At 34.6% G+C, this 17,257-nt stretch overlaps 2 protein-coding genes across 2 annotated transcripts in view; one reads left to right on the top strand and one right to left on the bottom strand.

Moving 5' to 3' along the window:
- Window positions 1-21: 21 nt before the first annotated feature.
- LOC145230511 (double-strand break repair protein MRE11-like) lies at window positions 22-7,422 on the bottom strand. The gene is made up of 17 exons (XM_080095958.1): window positions 7,284-7,422; window positions 7,166-7,203; window positions 6,428-6,524; window positions 6,018-6,188; window positions 5,550-5,637; window positions 5,340-5,481; window positions 5,159-5,273; window positions 4,531-4,716; window positions 3,841-4,096; window positions 3,156-3,285; window positions 2,598-2,698; window positions 2,320-2,454; window positions 1,871-2,016; window positions 1,655-1,765; window positions 1,112-1,254; window positions 538-728; window positions 22-360 (listed from the first exon to the last, which is right to left on the bottom strand). Coding segments are annotated over exons 1-17 (2,100 nt in total). The 5' UTR covers window positions 7,286-7,422; the 3' UTR covers window positions 22-312.
- Window positions 7,423-9,207: 1,785 nt separating this feature from the next.
- The window catches only part of LOC145215439 (rho GTPase-activating protein 5-like), a 26,884-nt gene continuing 18,834 nt past the window's right edge, over window positions 9,208-17,257 (top strand). The window contains exons 1-13 of the mRNA XM_080084144.1: window positions 9,208-9,383; window positions 9,670-9,837; window positions 10,280-10,405; window positions 11,144-11,302; window positions 11,640-11,888; window positions 11,976-12,147; window positions 12,318-12,510; window positions 13,510-13,732; window positions 15,413-15,520; window positions 15,620-15,744; window positions 15,971-16,241; window positions 16,520-16,683; window positions 17,040-17,160. Coding sequence (XP_079940270.1) covers window positions 9,318-9,383; window positions 9,670-9,837; window positions 10,280-10,405; window positions 11,144-11,302; window positions 11,640-11,888; window positions 11,976-12,147; window positions 12,318-12,510; window positions 13,510-13,732; window positions 15,413-15,520; window positions 15,620-15,744; window positions 15,971-16,241; window positions 16,520-16,683; window positions 17,040-17,160 — 2,145 coding nt within the window. The 5' untranslated portion in view covers window positions 9,208-9,317. The remainder of the gene's footprint in view (window positions 9,384-9,669; window positions 9,838-10,279; window positions 10,406-11,143; window positions 11,303-11,639; window positions 11,889-11,975; window positions 12,148-12,317; window positions 12,511-13,509; window positions 13,733-15,412; window positions 15,521-15,619; window positions 15,745-15,970; window positions 16,242-16,519; window positions 16,684-17,039; window positions 17,161-17,257) is intronic.

Below are 17,257 nucleotides of genomic sequence, written 5' to 3'. Positions count from 1 at the left end.
CAATAAAATCCAGATATCTGGTTATCAAAGCAAAAGCGAAAATTGTATTTAATTCTACAATGGAACGAAATACACACGCTCAGAGAAACACTGCCCAGAATTGCACCTTAATATTTTCAAGCAGTAATTTTTAGTTCGACGCTACTTTGACACAATAATAAGGCAAGGCACAGATTCACATTCGGTATTAGATATGGCATAGCAAAAACAATAGGGCAGTATAGTTACATCGATCTCAAAACCTTAGGAGATTGGCAACACAGTTGAAGAATTACGACACAAACTAGACATTATGTGATTGCCTGTTTGGTATCACCTCCTCCTCTTGGAACTTAACTGGCTAAAGGGATTGCTCTCCTCCTGAAAATCATGTTGGTTAGGTGTGGTAACAAAATAACAGTAAACATAAAAAAACTTTCTGTCAAATAGCAAAACATGCTTCAATACTTACATCCCTAAAACATAATCTTGATTTCCAGAAATAAACCTAAAAATCATCAATGCGACTCCACAGCCAAAGGCTCAAAAACAACTTACATCCGACGATGAAACGTAGTTGACTCCTTTTCCCCTGGAGCGCTTCGTGGACAAACTTGGTCTAGTTTGGTTTGGTGCGCTCTTTCGCGATGTTGCCCCGTTTGTCGAGTCGTCATCCAACATTATGACATCATCTTCAGGTATTTGTTGGGTCCTTTGCGAATGCTGGGCCTGTGACTGTCTCTGGAACGCTACAAAATGCATTACTTGACACTTAGGGGTGTTCGTAAAGATGTGCGTTGGTATTTTGCGATTGTTCCACTGACAAATTACAAGAATGCCATCTAAAAGCCAACGCTTGGACTAACCCAAGGTCTCTGAAACCAAACTTTAGTAAAACTAAAAATACTTTTACAGTATATTTATTTTATCTCCTAAAGCATGTTTACGCTCTCTGGATGCCTCTTGAACAAAGAAAGGAAAACCTACGCATGTATACAAACCGTTCTATAATAATCCAATAACCTATTCAATTATTTTACTTTAGGCTACACTTTGCCATTGGATCATGTAGTATCGCTACCATTTTAGACAGATACGAGTTCAGAAAACCTAATAAAAAGTGGTGTCACACCCGACATTATAGTGTTTCCTTGTCCGAAGAAACTGTTGTTTGAATTTGAACTTCGTGACGTTGTGGTAACTGGAGCTTTTTTGCCTCTAGCTCCACCTCGTGAGCCACGCCCACCACGAGAACCACGCCCCTTTCCTCGACCACTGTAACAACGTGCTGTTTGGGTTAGAAACAATTTTTTCATAAACTTTCAAATTTAAACAGTTGTTAAATCAAAGTACATGTACGAAAATACATCGTTTATTTACAAAACATATATTTTGTTGTTGGATGTTTCGGTTTTTATTTGGGAAATTCAGTCACTGGCTTATAATGAAAAAACGCCACATATAAATTTTAGCCATCGTGCAACATGAACACAAGCCACGCATGTCGCTACGTTAAATTTCGTGATGTCAAACATTTGGTTTTTAACACCAGCATCATTCGATTATCTCCAAGTCATCTGGCAGAACAAATTACTTATTAACGACAGACTGCTGGTATTTATCCCAATAGAATAAGGAACAATGCTTGGCCATATGAATCAAGTAAAGCACTTACCGCTTAGCAGTGGAGGTCACAGTGGGTCCCGTTATGTCATTTTCATCAACACTAATTTGTTCCTCGTCTGACGAAACCGTTGGTTCCTCCTCACCACGTTGTCTGCGTTCTCTGTAAAAAAGTATCGCGAATTAATGACGACAAATAGATTGCATGGTTATTACACGCTGATCAGTAGTTATAGAAAGGTTCAAAACTATTTTTATGAAGACCTACTCTTTTGCTCGCTCCAGAATAGCTCTTAGTTCCTCTGCCTCATCCGACTGATGTAAGCTTGATTTCTCCTGAGTGATTCGTTCTTTCTCTTCGTGATATCGGCTTATTTCCAATGTGATGTCGTTCTTACTTAGACTAGGTTGACTCTGTAAAACACTTTTTTGTTGACATTTGGTTAAGAAACGTCATCTTTTGAATCGGCTTCAACGGCAATTCTTGATAACAGTTACTTGTTTTTCATCGCTAAGTGAAAAGTTACGCGGAACAGTGGATTTTTTCGCATACTGATAGAATGAGCATGTATCAATTTATATCCGCACAAAAAGAAATGCACAAAAACAGTGAAAGTGCCGTGAAACAACTCAAATGCCCCTTTAAAGTCACCCACTAACGGTAAAAACTAATCGAGAGAAAAAAAAACTATCAGTTAGTAACTGACAGTTACTTACTTCTTCGATGTGTTGTTTAGTTTTATTGATTTGATGATTACACAATTGTAGTATTGCGTCTTTCTCCTGTTTGTTCACATATTCACTGACAGCTTGACTTACACCACGAGCTGTCAGCAATGCCATTTGATCTTTCTACAAACAAACAATGCATACAGTTTACCGAAACAAGCCATAGATGTATAAGAAGGACTGTATCTGTACATTAAAAAGAAACTGTGACAACCAATACAAAACCTGTGTACAAAAAGTTTTATATTCGAGTTTGTTTGTCAAACCTTTTCTTTTGTGTTGAGATATTCTTGCACCAAATCCTCCATTTTGACTTTCTCCACGACCTCAGCTCCAATCATGTCATCCATGTCTTTTACATCCATCCCTATTAACGGAAACGATGAAGAGAAACCTTTAAGTGATTTTAACGAAACCCCAATCAGGCCTGAACCCGAATTGAAACAGGAAAGCCTAAAGCAGGCCAGAAAGATGCAGAAATTGCACAAATGATGCCGAATGCAAAGTGAGGGCTGAACTAATCCCGGTTCATTTAACTTATCGTGAACTGGGCCCCGACTTACAACTATGCTAGAAACGGTAAAGACAGAAACATTTTTTTTGTCAACTAAATTGAAAACTTTTGCATGTCTACGTCAGAAAATCCCCTGAGCGCTCGGCCAAATGATTCCGAGACTTATTTTATATAGTCACTGTACAAAGTTTAGAATTTTAAAGCATAGTTGTATTTGCAGCACTAAAGTACGTGATACAGATACGTCAGTATCCCTGCTTCACACTACATACCAGATTTAAAACAGACACAAAACTACATGAAAGTTCACCTGATCCATTTTCTCGCTTCACAGATTTCTTTAGAAAGTGAACGATGTTTTCTGGGTTCGCGACCCTTTCAGCAAATTTTCCACCAAACCGATGTTGGCTGAATGTTGAAAACCCGCCGCTGTAGTCAATCTAAAACAGAAACGTAGGACACGTAAAAAGCTGTCTTTTCGCTCAATTTTACATAGGACTTAGTTTGCAGCGTGATACAGAATATGTTATTGTATTATAAAGCAATGAATGAATGACGTTCAGGTGCCGTTTGAAAGCAAAATTCCAAACACTATCATCTGATTGCAAGTGTGGGTCAAAATATAAGTAATGTAGAGTACCAAACTTATTAGAACAGAAACAATATCAATTTATGCAACAAAATACTGTATATTTTAAAACATTGACAGAGGTTTGTTTGTTTCATTTTTATTCCCGGTGAACAGGCAACGTCTGGATGCGTCGAGCTGCCTATTAAGTAAGTTGAATCATCCATTTTTGTTGTTTTCGGCTTAGGCAATTGGTGACTTTAATTTAGTTCAACCCATCGGGCTCCAGTGAGTTGGTACAACGCCGCTCAGGTTTGTAGCTCAAAGGAAACACCACCGAAGACAAGTCGCTTGCTCTAACCACACAGCCATCTTGCCAGTTACAGGGTCTAAACTACGATTTAGAAGTTACAAAATTAAAACCCACCCGCAATCTTATCAAAGGCTTCAAAGGTTGTTTGGGATGACCTGATCTCTCGTCCTCAGCCAACATTAGAAGTTGCTCCACTCTTTCCTCGCATAGAGCTCTTGCCTGCTCCTCCAGGTCTTCATCGGATGCTACTCCTTTAGTGGAAATTCGATCTGAAAGTTTTATTGTCTCTACATACATTTGGCGCGGAGTTCGTAGTGGAATAATCTCATGTTTCATCTCACGGCCGCGAATTTTCAACACAGCAATGTGCCTGAAAACAAAAGCAAAGTTTTCATCAAATTTATATAGCACCAGTCCAGCGATTGTTCAAAAAAGAAATTTGGCAAAGAAAAAGTACAATTGCTTATTTTAAATATAAGCCTTCTTTACACAAGCAACATAAGCTTAATTCAACAGGCCTAATTCCCCCCCAAAAAAATAAACTTATAAGTTAACATTTCTAATAGAAGACGTTAGGTAAACCAATAAAATTCTGAATTTTTTTTTTTAAATCTCAAATTGTTGACAGATAAACACTGATCCCGCAATATCATACATTTTTCTTGGATCATAACAAATGGATGACCCACTGGCAACCCCTAAAGACATTGTTTTATTGACATGCATCTAAATTGTAATGTTTGTCGAAAAAAAACATGAAGCACACAATGCACCCTAGAATCTAATACGAATTTAAAAACTTACTTTGGTTTTGATTCTCCTTCACATAATGAAGTGGCTACTGAACTTCCTGGTTGCATGACAAAAAAGTTTTTTATGCTGTTCCACTCGGGTGTAATCCTACATTCATGTTCATGTCCCCAGATAATCAAATCGAAAAATTCGTCAAGAAACTGTTCAGGTATGTAGTTCGTTGGGCCATGCTTTGCTCTGCACAATGATATGATGTCAAAAGTACAATATAAGGTAGGTTTCCAAGTGAGAACAAGTCTGATTTATTTTGTGTTGTATGCTAACATAAGTTAATTTCAAAACAATTGTAGTCATATATTGTATAACAAAGAAAACTGTGCCAGAAGTAAGCTGTAGAGTGGGTTACATTTTCTGACATGGCATTCAAAATATCTGATTCCAACCACTTGATCTGTAAAACTGACTTAACAAAAACAAATGACAATTTCAGGTAATTGCCTTATTTACAGTCAATTTGTCCTACTAAAATGGTCTAAAACTTTGTAATCTTTGAAAACAAGTTTCTGAGTTGCCATTATACAGTTCATCACTGTTTTTATAATTATTTAACTTTGAATCCACTGACTCTACAACCTGAAGAAGAAGTTTCAAAAGTAGTAATTTTGAATAGTGTACAAACCTGTTCTGGTGAATAACAAACATGTTGAACCAATCATCCTTGTCTTCTTTTGGTCTCAGCATTGTGACAAGTCGTTTAGTAAACAATCTGTTCAGTCTCTCATCTCGAATCGATCCTTATGAGTTTACAAAAATTGCATTTTGAATACAAAATAGTTTTATAATTTATGTACTATACCTACCAAGTCCAAACAAGGCCAGTTTGGTTGACCCTTTTCTCAACAGAACTGGAGAAATGTTGATTGCATCTAGCTTTGTTTGTTTGCCAAAGTGATTTAGTAAGCCAGAGACACTAAGAATATCAATAGCACTAAGTTCTCCAGCCTGGAAAAACAAACAATATGTTGTCAACTGAAGGTTGCACTCTTTTCAGAAAACAAAACCATACTCACTCCTGTTGGATCATCATGATTGCCATGAATGCTAAAAACTGGCAACCCAATGTTCATGTTTGGGTCTTCGTAGTTTACTGATGTGATGCTAAAAAATGCAAATGTTTATCTTACAAAACATGTTATGTTGAATTACATGTATTTGTTTCTCTATTATTTCCAGACATACATAACATTGACAGTCAAAACACATATGAGGTTTATTTGACCCTGACTAAACATAATTTAGTACACCACACCTAGTTTTAAATTAGATATTGTGTGGGGGCCTTTTGTTTGTTTTATGTGTAACAAATTACTGAAAAGCAATCAAACAATAGCTATGGTTGTCCTCAAAAAATAAAAATATGCAATGCAAATCTCATGTATAAAGCAGTTCTTGAGAGAACATGAAACAGTGAAAACTCAGTTTGTGATTCAGTATGCAATAAAACAGAAGTTGGTACAAACTAAATCATCTGCACTTACGAGCTTGAGGTGTGACCAAAATTTACAGATTGATCACTAACTACTTCAACTTTGCATGGTCGATCACCTAGGCAATATTTTCGGAACAATTCCATGGTTCTGTGCAGTGTTTTTCTCGATGGTTTGTTTTCATGAAAAAGATCTCCTCCCAAAAGTAGAAAATCTACTTTTCTAAAAAGTAATTCATATTTTTAGGGATTTGTTTTAGTTTGTAACTATGTTGCAAACACAGCAAGTTAAATACACAACACATAACTATCTTGGAAACGAAGATAAAAAAATTTAGACAGTTTAATACCAGATACGGTAAACTCATGTTACACTACAAAGCAGCAAATTACTGTGATCTGTGACTTCTAATTATTTTATACATTTCCATGTTATTTCAAATCGAAAATTAGAACTAGTACTCGTGTTTGGCTGTCTTTAGTATTTCTTCCAAAGCAATGAATGAGTCATCTCCTCTTTCACTGCTTTTTTCCATGTAGCCCACATGGATATCAGTGGCTATATGAAACAAAAAATATAAACCTTTGTTTGCAAACAAGGTTTTTAATGTTTTTATTTTAATTGCATGATTTTTGTAAAACAAGAAACATGACTTTCCAACATTTTGCAAATTTATACTACACCCTATTTATTCGGTGGTACTAAATACAGCATGTTATATGACATGTGACCGCATGGTATACCACAGGTTATCATGCAACAGGAAGTTGTGAAGAACTTGAATATGCTTTTACGAAAATTTAATTTTGCGGACTTTTGAAAGCGTTAACGGTTAGAGCTATTTGGGTTACTAAAGGTTTGTAAATAAAATTGACACTATAATCTGGTATATTTTACCCTTGTTGGGCTTGTATTCCCACATTTCACATACAATGCAGTATTTTGAGCGGAATATCATGCGGTAGTAGTACCACCCCGATTTATTGATTGACCACAGTACTTCACAAATAATTTGCTTAAATTACATCAGATATATATTTGTTACTTAATTTTATTTTATTGCCTATTTTTATTTAACAACTTATTTGTTTCTGCATGGTAACTGCAAGCAGGTTATAGGCAAGAAAAGAGAAACGAAAGTGTATGTAATTTTGCAAAACAATTTTGTTTAATAGACCAAAAAATTCACACTTGCTTACCCACAAGAATGGACATAACATTTTCGTCTTCGTCATCCCTGCACAAATAACACAACATTAAATACTTTTAACTGCTTAATTTTTTTTTATTTCCCCAATAGATGTTTTGTATGCTTACATGTATACGTTTAGCAGAAATTCGTGTGTGCTTGTGAAGTTACTGATATGCTAATACAATACCAAACCTATCCTAGTAAGCTGCGGTAGACCAAATAAAAATGCACATTGTTGACAAAAACCCCATGACAAAACAAAACATGTACAGGAAACAAACATTACGATCGTAACACCACAAATTGACAATTCGCAGTTATCGATTTTGGGGATTACCCAACAAATGAATTGTGTCACTAGGGGAAGTAAAGTACAAGAAATTTGTTGTCGGAAAAATTTAATTAAAACATGATATTGTCTGAAAACAATTTCGAGGAACAGAATGATGTTTGAGTTTCAGTGCTCGCTGTGTAATTGCCTATAACAATTTTCGGTGTTTAAATGATAAATTTGGATTATTTAAAACTAATAAAAAAAATATTTGTTTTGAAAGCCAATATAGTTTTTGACCTGCCAAATAGTGCTTTCTTAGTTTTTTTTGACAACATACCACAGTCCTTACGTACGTTTATGTATGTAAAGACTATGAAGTATAAATAGGTTAAAAATATATGTTGAAACACCTGAGGCGTTACGTACTTGGTCACATTACATTGCGCAAACACAGAGTAAAGAACATGTTCACATCACATGCAACAACGTTTGCGACTTGCGTTTGCCAATTCCACCTGTAAAAATGCTGACTGCGAAATAAGTTTACGAAGTATGTTTTTGCTTACAAGTTGCTAAGTAGCGGCGTTTTAAACCGCAAACGTAGGTAGGTAACGGGCTTACTGCCAAGCATCAGTATAATGTATTATGTATATGTTGCAAGAAAGGCTGGCTGCTGGCATCACATCACACAGTTTTGTATTGTGCTGCGCCTTTCCGATGTGCATATGGGCTGTCAAATTAAAAATGTGTGTGAAAACATTTTGTAAATTCTAGTACTTAGAGACAGACCATAAAATGTTAGTGCTTAGTGTAAAAAATGTTGGATTTTGAAACAGTTTCTTAAATTTCAGGAAAATCATTTTTTTATTTCTGTTAAAAATGAAATTGTGCACAAATTTAAACCACTAAGAAACTTCTGTTGTGTGTTACCAAGCCATATTTTTTTGGAAAAAAATGTAATACTTTTAATAGACAGCAGCATTATAGACTATGGAGTCAAGCACCATCTTTAAAATGCTTGTGCATCGACATTCGACAATATTTCTGTGTCTCATTTTTTAAATGTGTGTCAATTTAAATACTCAAAATTATAAATTGCTTTACTGTTGTGATTTGTTATTGACTTTGTTGGATAAATTTACACAAAAAGTCTGCTTCAACTAAAGATGACTGAAGTTCAATCATTATTTAATATCCTGTTTATTAGTAAACTTAATAAACAATGTCACTTAAATGTAAAAAACAGTGATTCGTTATTTTTTTTAATTCTTATTCGTTAGTAAATGAATTTTTAGCATCAAATGTTTATTGTTACAGTCTGAATTGTATGAAATATATATATAAATATATTTACAGTACTAATTACCAAATAAATGCTGCACAGTTTTTGTTCATGTTTGTTTAGAAAGGCAGTTGGTGATAATCAGCAATTGTTGTTTTGTCATTTACGGTGCAAATACAAATCAATCAAACTGTGCATCCACCCCTCAAACAGGGAATGATTTATGGCTTGGTGAACTGTGGGAGAATTGTGAGCCAAATGCAACAGCAATAATAATAATATGTAGAAGATTGCAATGTTTGTTTGACATGATGTCTGTTTCTCCAAACACTATTTTACACATATAGACACTTGGGACACCCTGTATGTAACATATGTGTTAAGCTGCGTTTATTAACATACATACAGTTATAGAAGAGCTCTACAAACTTGATGTACTTTATGTGTGTAATATACATACCAACATACCTACAAAGGAACAATTTAATCAATAAAATTCTGTTGTTTCTGCAGGGTTTGTGGCTTAAATGTTAGGTGTTTAGACTACAATGGATGAATAGTTGTACAGTTTCAGAACATCTGTGGTGAATTATTTGTGAAAGCATGTCCAAGGAAAAGAGAAAATCGGTGTTCAATATTGCTGTGGTTGGTCTTTCTGGAACAGAACAGGTTGATATAAACATCTTAACAATGGATTGGTCTTTTCTTTGATATCTTGTTCTTTTTGGAGTGAATTTTGGGAAAACTGTTTTTACCAAACATATAACCAAATTTCATCTCATGATCTCTTTTTGATCATTAGGCTAACAAATCAAAATTTTATTTCAAAAGTCTTTCAATGTGCTATTGGCCCTACTGTTAATGCAGTTAAAAAACTGTCGGAGCATAGGGCACAATTTGGGATTACCTTATCAGATATGTGTTTCTATATTGTTTAACTTTTTTTTATTTTCAGTACAAGGGGAGCTGTGGTGTTGGCAAATCATGTCTATGCAACCGATTTGTTCGTGAACAAGCTGACAATTACTACTTGGACCACACTTCTGTTTTAAGTCAATCTGATTTTGGTGGCCGAGTGGTCAATAATGACCATTTTCTTTACTGGGGTGAAGTGAACAAACAGGTAAGTGTTACTAAGTCAACATTTACTGATTGTGTAACTACTTAGTTTTACCCAACCCATTAAATTTGAAAGCTAAATAAACCTAGTATAATTGTTTTGCCAAAAATTTTACAAACACTTTCTTGGTATTTATTGGGAGGGAAATTACTAGGTGTAATGAACCATAAATAGTTCAACATCTAGACATCACTGGGGTTTTGGTTTTTCCAGTAAACACAGCTTTTTTCCCAAATTAGGTTTTTTTAAAGGTAGACAAAATCGTACAGGTGATTCATCCTGCAGATCATTACACCAGCTTGATATTCTACACCTGAAAAGCAAATATCAGTGACCCTATGTCTTGTGACATGTTGGTTTTGTCTGACCATGAGTCTTTTTGTTGCCACATTGTCCCGGTTTACGGCTATCTGATTTTTGAGTCATCACTTGTAAACAATTTCAGGATGACAGCGGTTTGGACTACAAGTTTAATGTTATCGAACAGACTGAGTTTATTGATGATCAGACATATGAAGCTCACAGAACCTCTTCCAACTTACTTTATCACAAAAGATGTGCTCAAACCAAGGTATAGCTTCTGACATTTATAAAATTTAAATTTAAGCACAAGACAATTTAAACATTGTGGTTTATTTCTGATAATCTAATAGTTCTTCATGGAACTAAATTTTCCATTCAGGTAGCTTACCTACAATGACAATGGTAAATGTCCAAATATAGTAATATTTTGAGATATTGTGTTGTGTTTTTTGTTGATAATATTTAAAACTGTGGGTTGTGTACATATATTTCTCTTTTGTCAGCAAAAGTAAAATCTGATTTAGTAAATTCAAAAAAATAAGGTAGCAGTGGAATTGTGTTTTACATGATTAAAAATGAAAGTGGATTTCAGAGACAAACATTTGTCTGCAAACATGCCAATTACCCAACTACTTATTTATTTTTCCTCTCAAAATCACATTAAAAGAAGAAGATAGATCAGTTTATCACTGCCTATTGTGGTGAGGTTCTGTCCACAAGTGTTGTCATCAAATGCCTCCAAACATAGCAATAAACCTGGGAATGGAATGTGTGGCATGTCCAAATTAATTTCCTGGCCATGCCTAAAACTTTAATTATGGATAAATTGCACACAATATAGCCTGAATTGTTTGTTTGTATTCATGTATTTTTATACTGTTCCTTGTGATAATTTTATTGACAAAGAAAAATTGGCTTCATTGGCAAAGGTCGTAACTAAGACAAATTGTTGTGGTCTTGCATTGTCTAACACGCACTATAATCAACCTTTTGCGATACTTGTTAGGTTTCTTCTGCTGAAAAGATGATGTACATATGCACTGATCAACTTGGAATTGAATCAGATTTTGAAATAAAACCTATGCCTGATGGCAAGTTAGCAATTGATGGTTTTCTTCTCTGCATTGATGTCAGTCTAGTGGCCAACCGAACTATTGATGACCAGGTAAAATTAAAAACTTTTACTGTATTATTTTTGAAACAATATTTTGGTGTTTATGTGGTTGACATTGTTCTAACCTTCATGACATTGCCTTTCAGCAAAGAATATTAGTTTCCTTGTTTGCACAACTGCTTTTTGTTTACTTTCCCACATTTATAATCTGACAATCTATTGTGTGCAGTAGCACTTTAAAGCGAAACTTAACAATGGAATTCTCACAATGGAAACTCCGCGTTCTCTATTGTTTTGTTATATTGGCGTTTTCTCCACAGATGTGACGATATAACTTCCAAAAATCAGTAATATGACTTTTTGTATAACATGCTCTTTATTTTTTTAGATACGGTTTGTGCAAACTTGTCATCATTATGTTGCCAAGACTAAAAAGCCAGTTGTTTTGGCGTTAACGAAATGTGACGAGGCAGTAACTGCTTTTATTACTGTGGCTGAAAAATTTGCCTGCTCGCCACAAGGAAAGAAAAGCAGTGCTCTGCCAGTAATCGAAACATCTGCATCAGAAAATATCAATGTCACCCTGGCTTTTGTGTATCTGGCTCAGTTAATCGATAAAAGTCGCTCCAAGTCGAAGGTAAAGTCACATGTTTCTCATGAAAAAATTTCAAAATGTAGCATTTACTTGTCATACAAAAAGGTAACCATTTATCTGATTAAACAGATCATATCGTTTGACGATGCTGCTCAGGTAAGAAAAAATATACTTAAAGCTGCAAAGGAACAGTTGGAGAAACTATTGGAGGACAAAGTGGAAGATTATCATGAGTCATGGCAAACTGCCCGACAGAAGTTGGAAAATGAAACACAATATCGTCAATTTGTTGAACTAGAAGGTATTACAATTGGACAATTTCAGGTTGACTGGGGATCTACAAAGAATGAGGGTGCTTTATGTATTGAAGTTGCAAAGTGTATTGTTTTAAGTTTTTTTCCAGCCTTTTATTTTATGAGGATGTTGTTTCAGTCTGCAATTATACAATTCCAACATATTTTTGTTTTTTAGGCAAGAATGCTGCTTCCAAAATCTTTCGGAAACATGTAAATCACTTGAAGAACAACTATTGTTTGGAGTTGCAGGGAAAATATCTCAGTTACCTGCCACGAGCTTTGAAAATTATATTGCCTGATGCCCCAGCAATTAGAAACACGTGGAATGACACTGTCAGTGCCATGTCGAGGAGTCCGAAGTTCGAGAGGTAGGCAAATAGCTAATCAGTATACTTTCTGTCGTAATTCTATGACATGATTACAAAATACTGCTTATCACACATATTGCAATTTTCTAAGCTTTCATTGTATTGCAAAATATTCTTGTAATGATTTTCTGCAAACAAGAGGGTATAGTGACAAATATCAGCTTTTATCTATCACAGCTTATGGTTGCTAAAGCAGTATGCATGTGGAGCAAGTATGTTTATCATTGCATTGTGGCCACACAATAACATGGCAATATTGCTAACTTTAATTTGAACAGACTTTAAGCTGGTAATAATATAGCTTGCCTAGGGGCAATTGTGGCCTCCTGCTTGGTGACTTTATACTACCATTGTTAGTTTATAAATATGACCCATGGCAGACATATTACAGGTCTAGACTGAAACTGCCATTTTTGCATGTTTTTTACTGCATAATTAGGATTCAGTGGTTTTATATAGTGAACAAACCCACATGACACAATGAAAGAGTGACATAATGTAAATAGGCTTGCAAGGTGATAACAACCGGTTTTCCATCTTATCGTACTACTTTCAAAAATTAGCCTTTGCTGCCAAGTTACACCTGCTCCAAGCTGTCAATCATACTCATGAATGTATGCTGCCATACTTGTATTTATGGGCTATTAGAACTTACAATAGTCTTTACCCTTTATTGCTGTTTTTTCTGGTCAGGTGTGGTTTTGTTTTTCAACCTATGTTTTATTTATTTGGTTTATTAGCTATGTACATTTGCTATGCGCAAACTAATGTCTTATCCACTTGCCTAACACAATGACAAGTTTAACCACACAACATTAAGGTGACAACACATAAAATTTGATGACAGATTAGAAAAATGCGAAACTTAATTCTTTACTTTAGCTACATACATGTGCTTTTTAAAAAAATAGACAATATTTTACAATTGAACGATATGTTTGCAAAAAAAATTTTTTTTTTTAATTTTTTTTTTTTAAGAAAATTCTTTTGCATCTGCAGTTGGATTATACCTTCAGAAGAGCTCCACATCTATGGAACAGGCTTACCATGGTATGAAACTGAGCACATGTCCTCTCTGGAGGATAGGAGAATCCCTTTCGAATTGCTTCAGACAGCCGAGGCAGAAAGGATGTTTGACATTCATCGTAAGGAGCTGGAAGCAAAACAACACAGGTTGGAATTAAAGAAACAGTTCCGAGACCTTTTGGTGGAATCTCCTCAGGTAACTTTTTGATAATACTGAATTTGCAATTTGTGCTGTAGTTGCTGCACTGAAGGTTTTGCAAATACTTGCATTGATTAATATCTACATTAAAAAAAGTTTTAAATATAGTGCTCCGTCAAAAGTTTTCGAAAAAAAGTGTGGTAGCAGTATTTTCATTGTATTTCGTCAGTGATTTTATAGAGGCTTTAAAGTAGACAGGACAATGCTCAATAATTGAAACAATTAACAAAAGCTCACACTAAGCACATGTTTGAGTACTTGTGAGCGGCACTGAAAGTGTTAAAGTATACTTGCAGTAAAACCAAAAAAAAAACGTACTCCAATAGTCTTATTTGCTTTCCAAGCAGACAAAAGCTCAATACCTCTTTAAACTTGCTATGCTGCTGCTCTCCAAAAACATGCAAGCATAGCAATAATTCTGCTCAATGCTTTTATTGTTGTTCCATACAGGAACTATGATTCAAATTTTGGCATGTTGAAAAAGCAGAATGTCTGCAATCACAACCTATTGACAACTGATCACTTTTATGAGTCATAACTGATATGATAAAAGTTGCATTGGCCAAATACTGATATTATGTACCATTTTCTTGTTGTTATGCTAAAGTTTGAGCTATAGAGTGTATGTGTCAAATGGTTCACCTTTATGAAATGTTTGTGTTTGTGATTTTTCGCCCATGATGGTTATCTAAACTCAAAGAAACTGTAGCATGTTTTCGAGCTGCTTTCATTGAAGGCATTTTCATTAAATTTATTTAGTAAAGGTGTGATAAGGTTTATTATATTAACTGAGGACCTAAAGTTTAGTGACACAATGCAATGGTAAAACCATATTAGGAAATGTGTAAGAAGTTTCCTAATTGTCACAGTTAACAAGCAATAACACATGGATTTATCTGACGAAAATTCATGAAATCATTTTAATTTTTAACCATTGCAGAGCATTTTGTTGTGTAAAGTATAGTAAAGGTGAGTTACTGTTGCAAGTTTGGTCACATGACCCATTTTAGTTTTTTGTTCATTTTTTTTGTTTGCTTGGTATTTTATTCCTTTTTGTTTCAGTCTATGTTCATTTTTGCCATTTTTGTTGATGGTTATGGGTGATATTTTTAGACAGTTTTATTGATTTACCCCTTGTTTAAAAAGGTTGATGATATATAAAAATCTTTGATAAAATTTGTTTTAAGGAAAGAATATCCTGTAAAGTGCTTGTTGATTAGGTTGGTTTTACAGGTTTTATATCTGATTGAAGCATTGTTATTTGTCCCTTTTTAATATTTTTAAAATTTGTTTTTGTTGGGAATGAAATATGTGCTGAATTGAAAAAAATAATGCATTTGTGCTTCTGCCCAAGTGGTTTAAAAATGTATTGAAAAAGTATACTTTTAACCCAAAATTTAGCCATTTAATTTTGTTTTACCATGATTAAACAAAACATCAGTAATCTCAAATTCAATTTTAACAACAAAAAATAAGATAGATTTCCGAAATACTGATACTATAGTCTAATTAATCATTATGTTAGCTTAAATTTGTCTTATGTGTGAATTTTACAAGTTAGTAGCAACAGACAAGTGACATTTTAAACGATCATTGCTGATCTAATAATTCTACACTAGCATTACATTTTACCATTTTAAAATGTCAGTTAAGCATTTGATTTTTTTTGATACACAGGTCACACCAGGTAGAGAATGGGGTGATGTTGTAAAATTCTTCAAACAATACGAGTTTCTGTCAGAAATAACAGAAACTGAACTATCGTCAATTTATGAACAATTCCAGGTAGTGATCTATTTTTGTTGTGTCACTAAAAACAAAAATATCTGTGTATTTTTATGGTACCATTACCTGGACTTTTCGCAATTTTGTTTTGTTTCTAAGGCGGAAATTATGGAAAAGGCTAAAGAAGATTTTCAAGAGCTTTTGTTTGAAAAGTCAGAAATATTTGTTTCCACTGTCAATACAACGAGAGTTGGAATAAATGATGCTTTAAAAGAAGACCCAAGGTAAATGTCATGTTTCTGACTGATTAAAAAATTTTCGAAAGTCTATGTAATATATTTTAAATCTCAGTGAGCATATGTGATACTGTGCGGCAAATAAATCTCTAAGTGTTCAAGGAGCTTGTGTGAATGCACATCCACATGTACTTCACATAAAAAGCAGTCAAAATTTAAAAATCTTTAAATATTGCTTTCACACAATTTACCAACATTATTTGGTACATTGCAGATACATTAATATGGCAAAGCTACAAAAGGAGCGAGAGGAGATTCTGACTCGCCACATCACAGAGGCACTTTACCCCCCAACAGACAACTGGGGGCCAAGGTGTTTAGGAAAGGCACTTAATGCTCAACGGGCCTTAAAACCATGCAAAAATACAGAGGATCAGCTGTTTCCACCTGCCCTTAGATGGCAGCTAAAACCTGACTCGAAGACATTAAACATTGTCCTTTTGGGAGCAGATGGACTGTCACAAGATCTTGCTAATGAGATAACGGTAGGTTGAGAATTATGTTTAAGTTTTTAGGCAAAAATCTCAAAGGGTGTCTTATCTGTAAAATTGGTTTGGAGCATGGCAAGAACTTGCTGACATAAAACCTGTTTAGTCAAACTTCTGTCAGTTATAATGTGTTTCTATGGAATGATGATATCCTAGTCTGACTGCATCTTAATTGGGTGGTAAAAAAAATAGGAAAAACATGCATTTTCCGCATTTTTTAAGGCAAGAACATGAATCAAAATACCGAAAACATTTCTACTTGAAATTTTTTACAGGTTGGACCATTGTCTAATGAAGAGTACAAATTAGATGGTTGTGTTCATGATTTAAGTCTCAGGCCCATTTGTGGGGATGTTACTCTTCCATCCAACACATTCCAAACGTTGTCATTCTCCCCGCATGGATGCATTGCCGTTTATTCAACCATAAAATCTCTGCGGTAAGTACATGGCCAGGGAAGGGATTATGGGTGCTTGCCTAAAAGCCATTGTTTTTCTTTGGAACATTCTGTAACAACTGTTTATATATGTTTAAAAAGGTCTTTTGTAACATGAAGTTGCATTAAAAAAGTTCATGTTGCTGAAACAATCAATAATTTTTTGTTTTTATGTAAATACAAGTAGTGCATTTGATATATACTATGGTTTATTGTCTGTAGTGAGCACATGTTGGTTTTTGGCGATTTCTGTAAAAGCACAGTTTGATATATGCTACATTTCAAATAAAATTTTTGTGTTTTTGTGTGAACCAAAAATGTTACTCTTCATGTTTCCTCCATATTTTTGTCTACTTTAGATACATTGAAGAGAGCTTAGAGAAGATGGTTGTGCCAAGTCTCGAGTCAAATCACACACCACCATTTCAAGGCCTGCCCATATCAATATTGCTTGCATGCTATGCAGATAGTGATAAACAGGTAAACCATATTGCTACAAAAGTAGTAATACTTTTAGTCAGAGCAGATTTTACACAAAATCTTTCCTTCTTTTGTAAAAAGTCCAATATTGTTTGCC

The sequence above is a fragment of the Phallusia mammillata genome, chromosome 1 (assembly GCF_965637545.1).
Source record: "Phallusia mammillata chromosome 1, kaPhaMamm4.hap1.1, whole genome shotgun sequence".
Lineage (NCBI taxonomy): Eukaryota > Metazoa > Chordata > Ascidiacea > Phlebobranchia > Ascidiidae > Phallusia > Phallusia mammillata.
The sequence above is the reverse complement of the archived record's forward strand: the minus strand, read 5'-3'. Positions and strand labels throughout refer to the sequence as shown.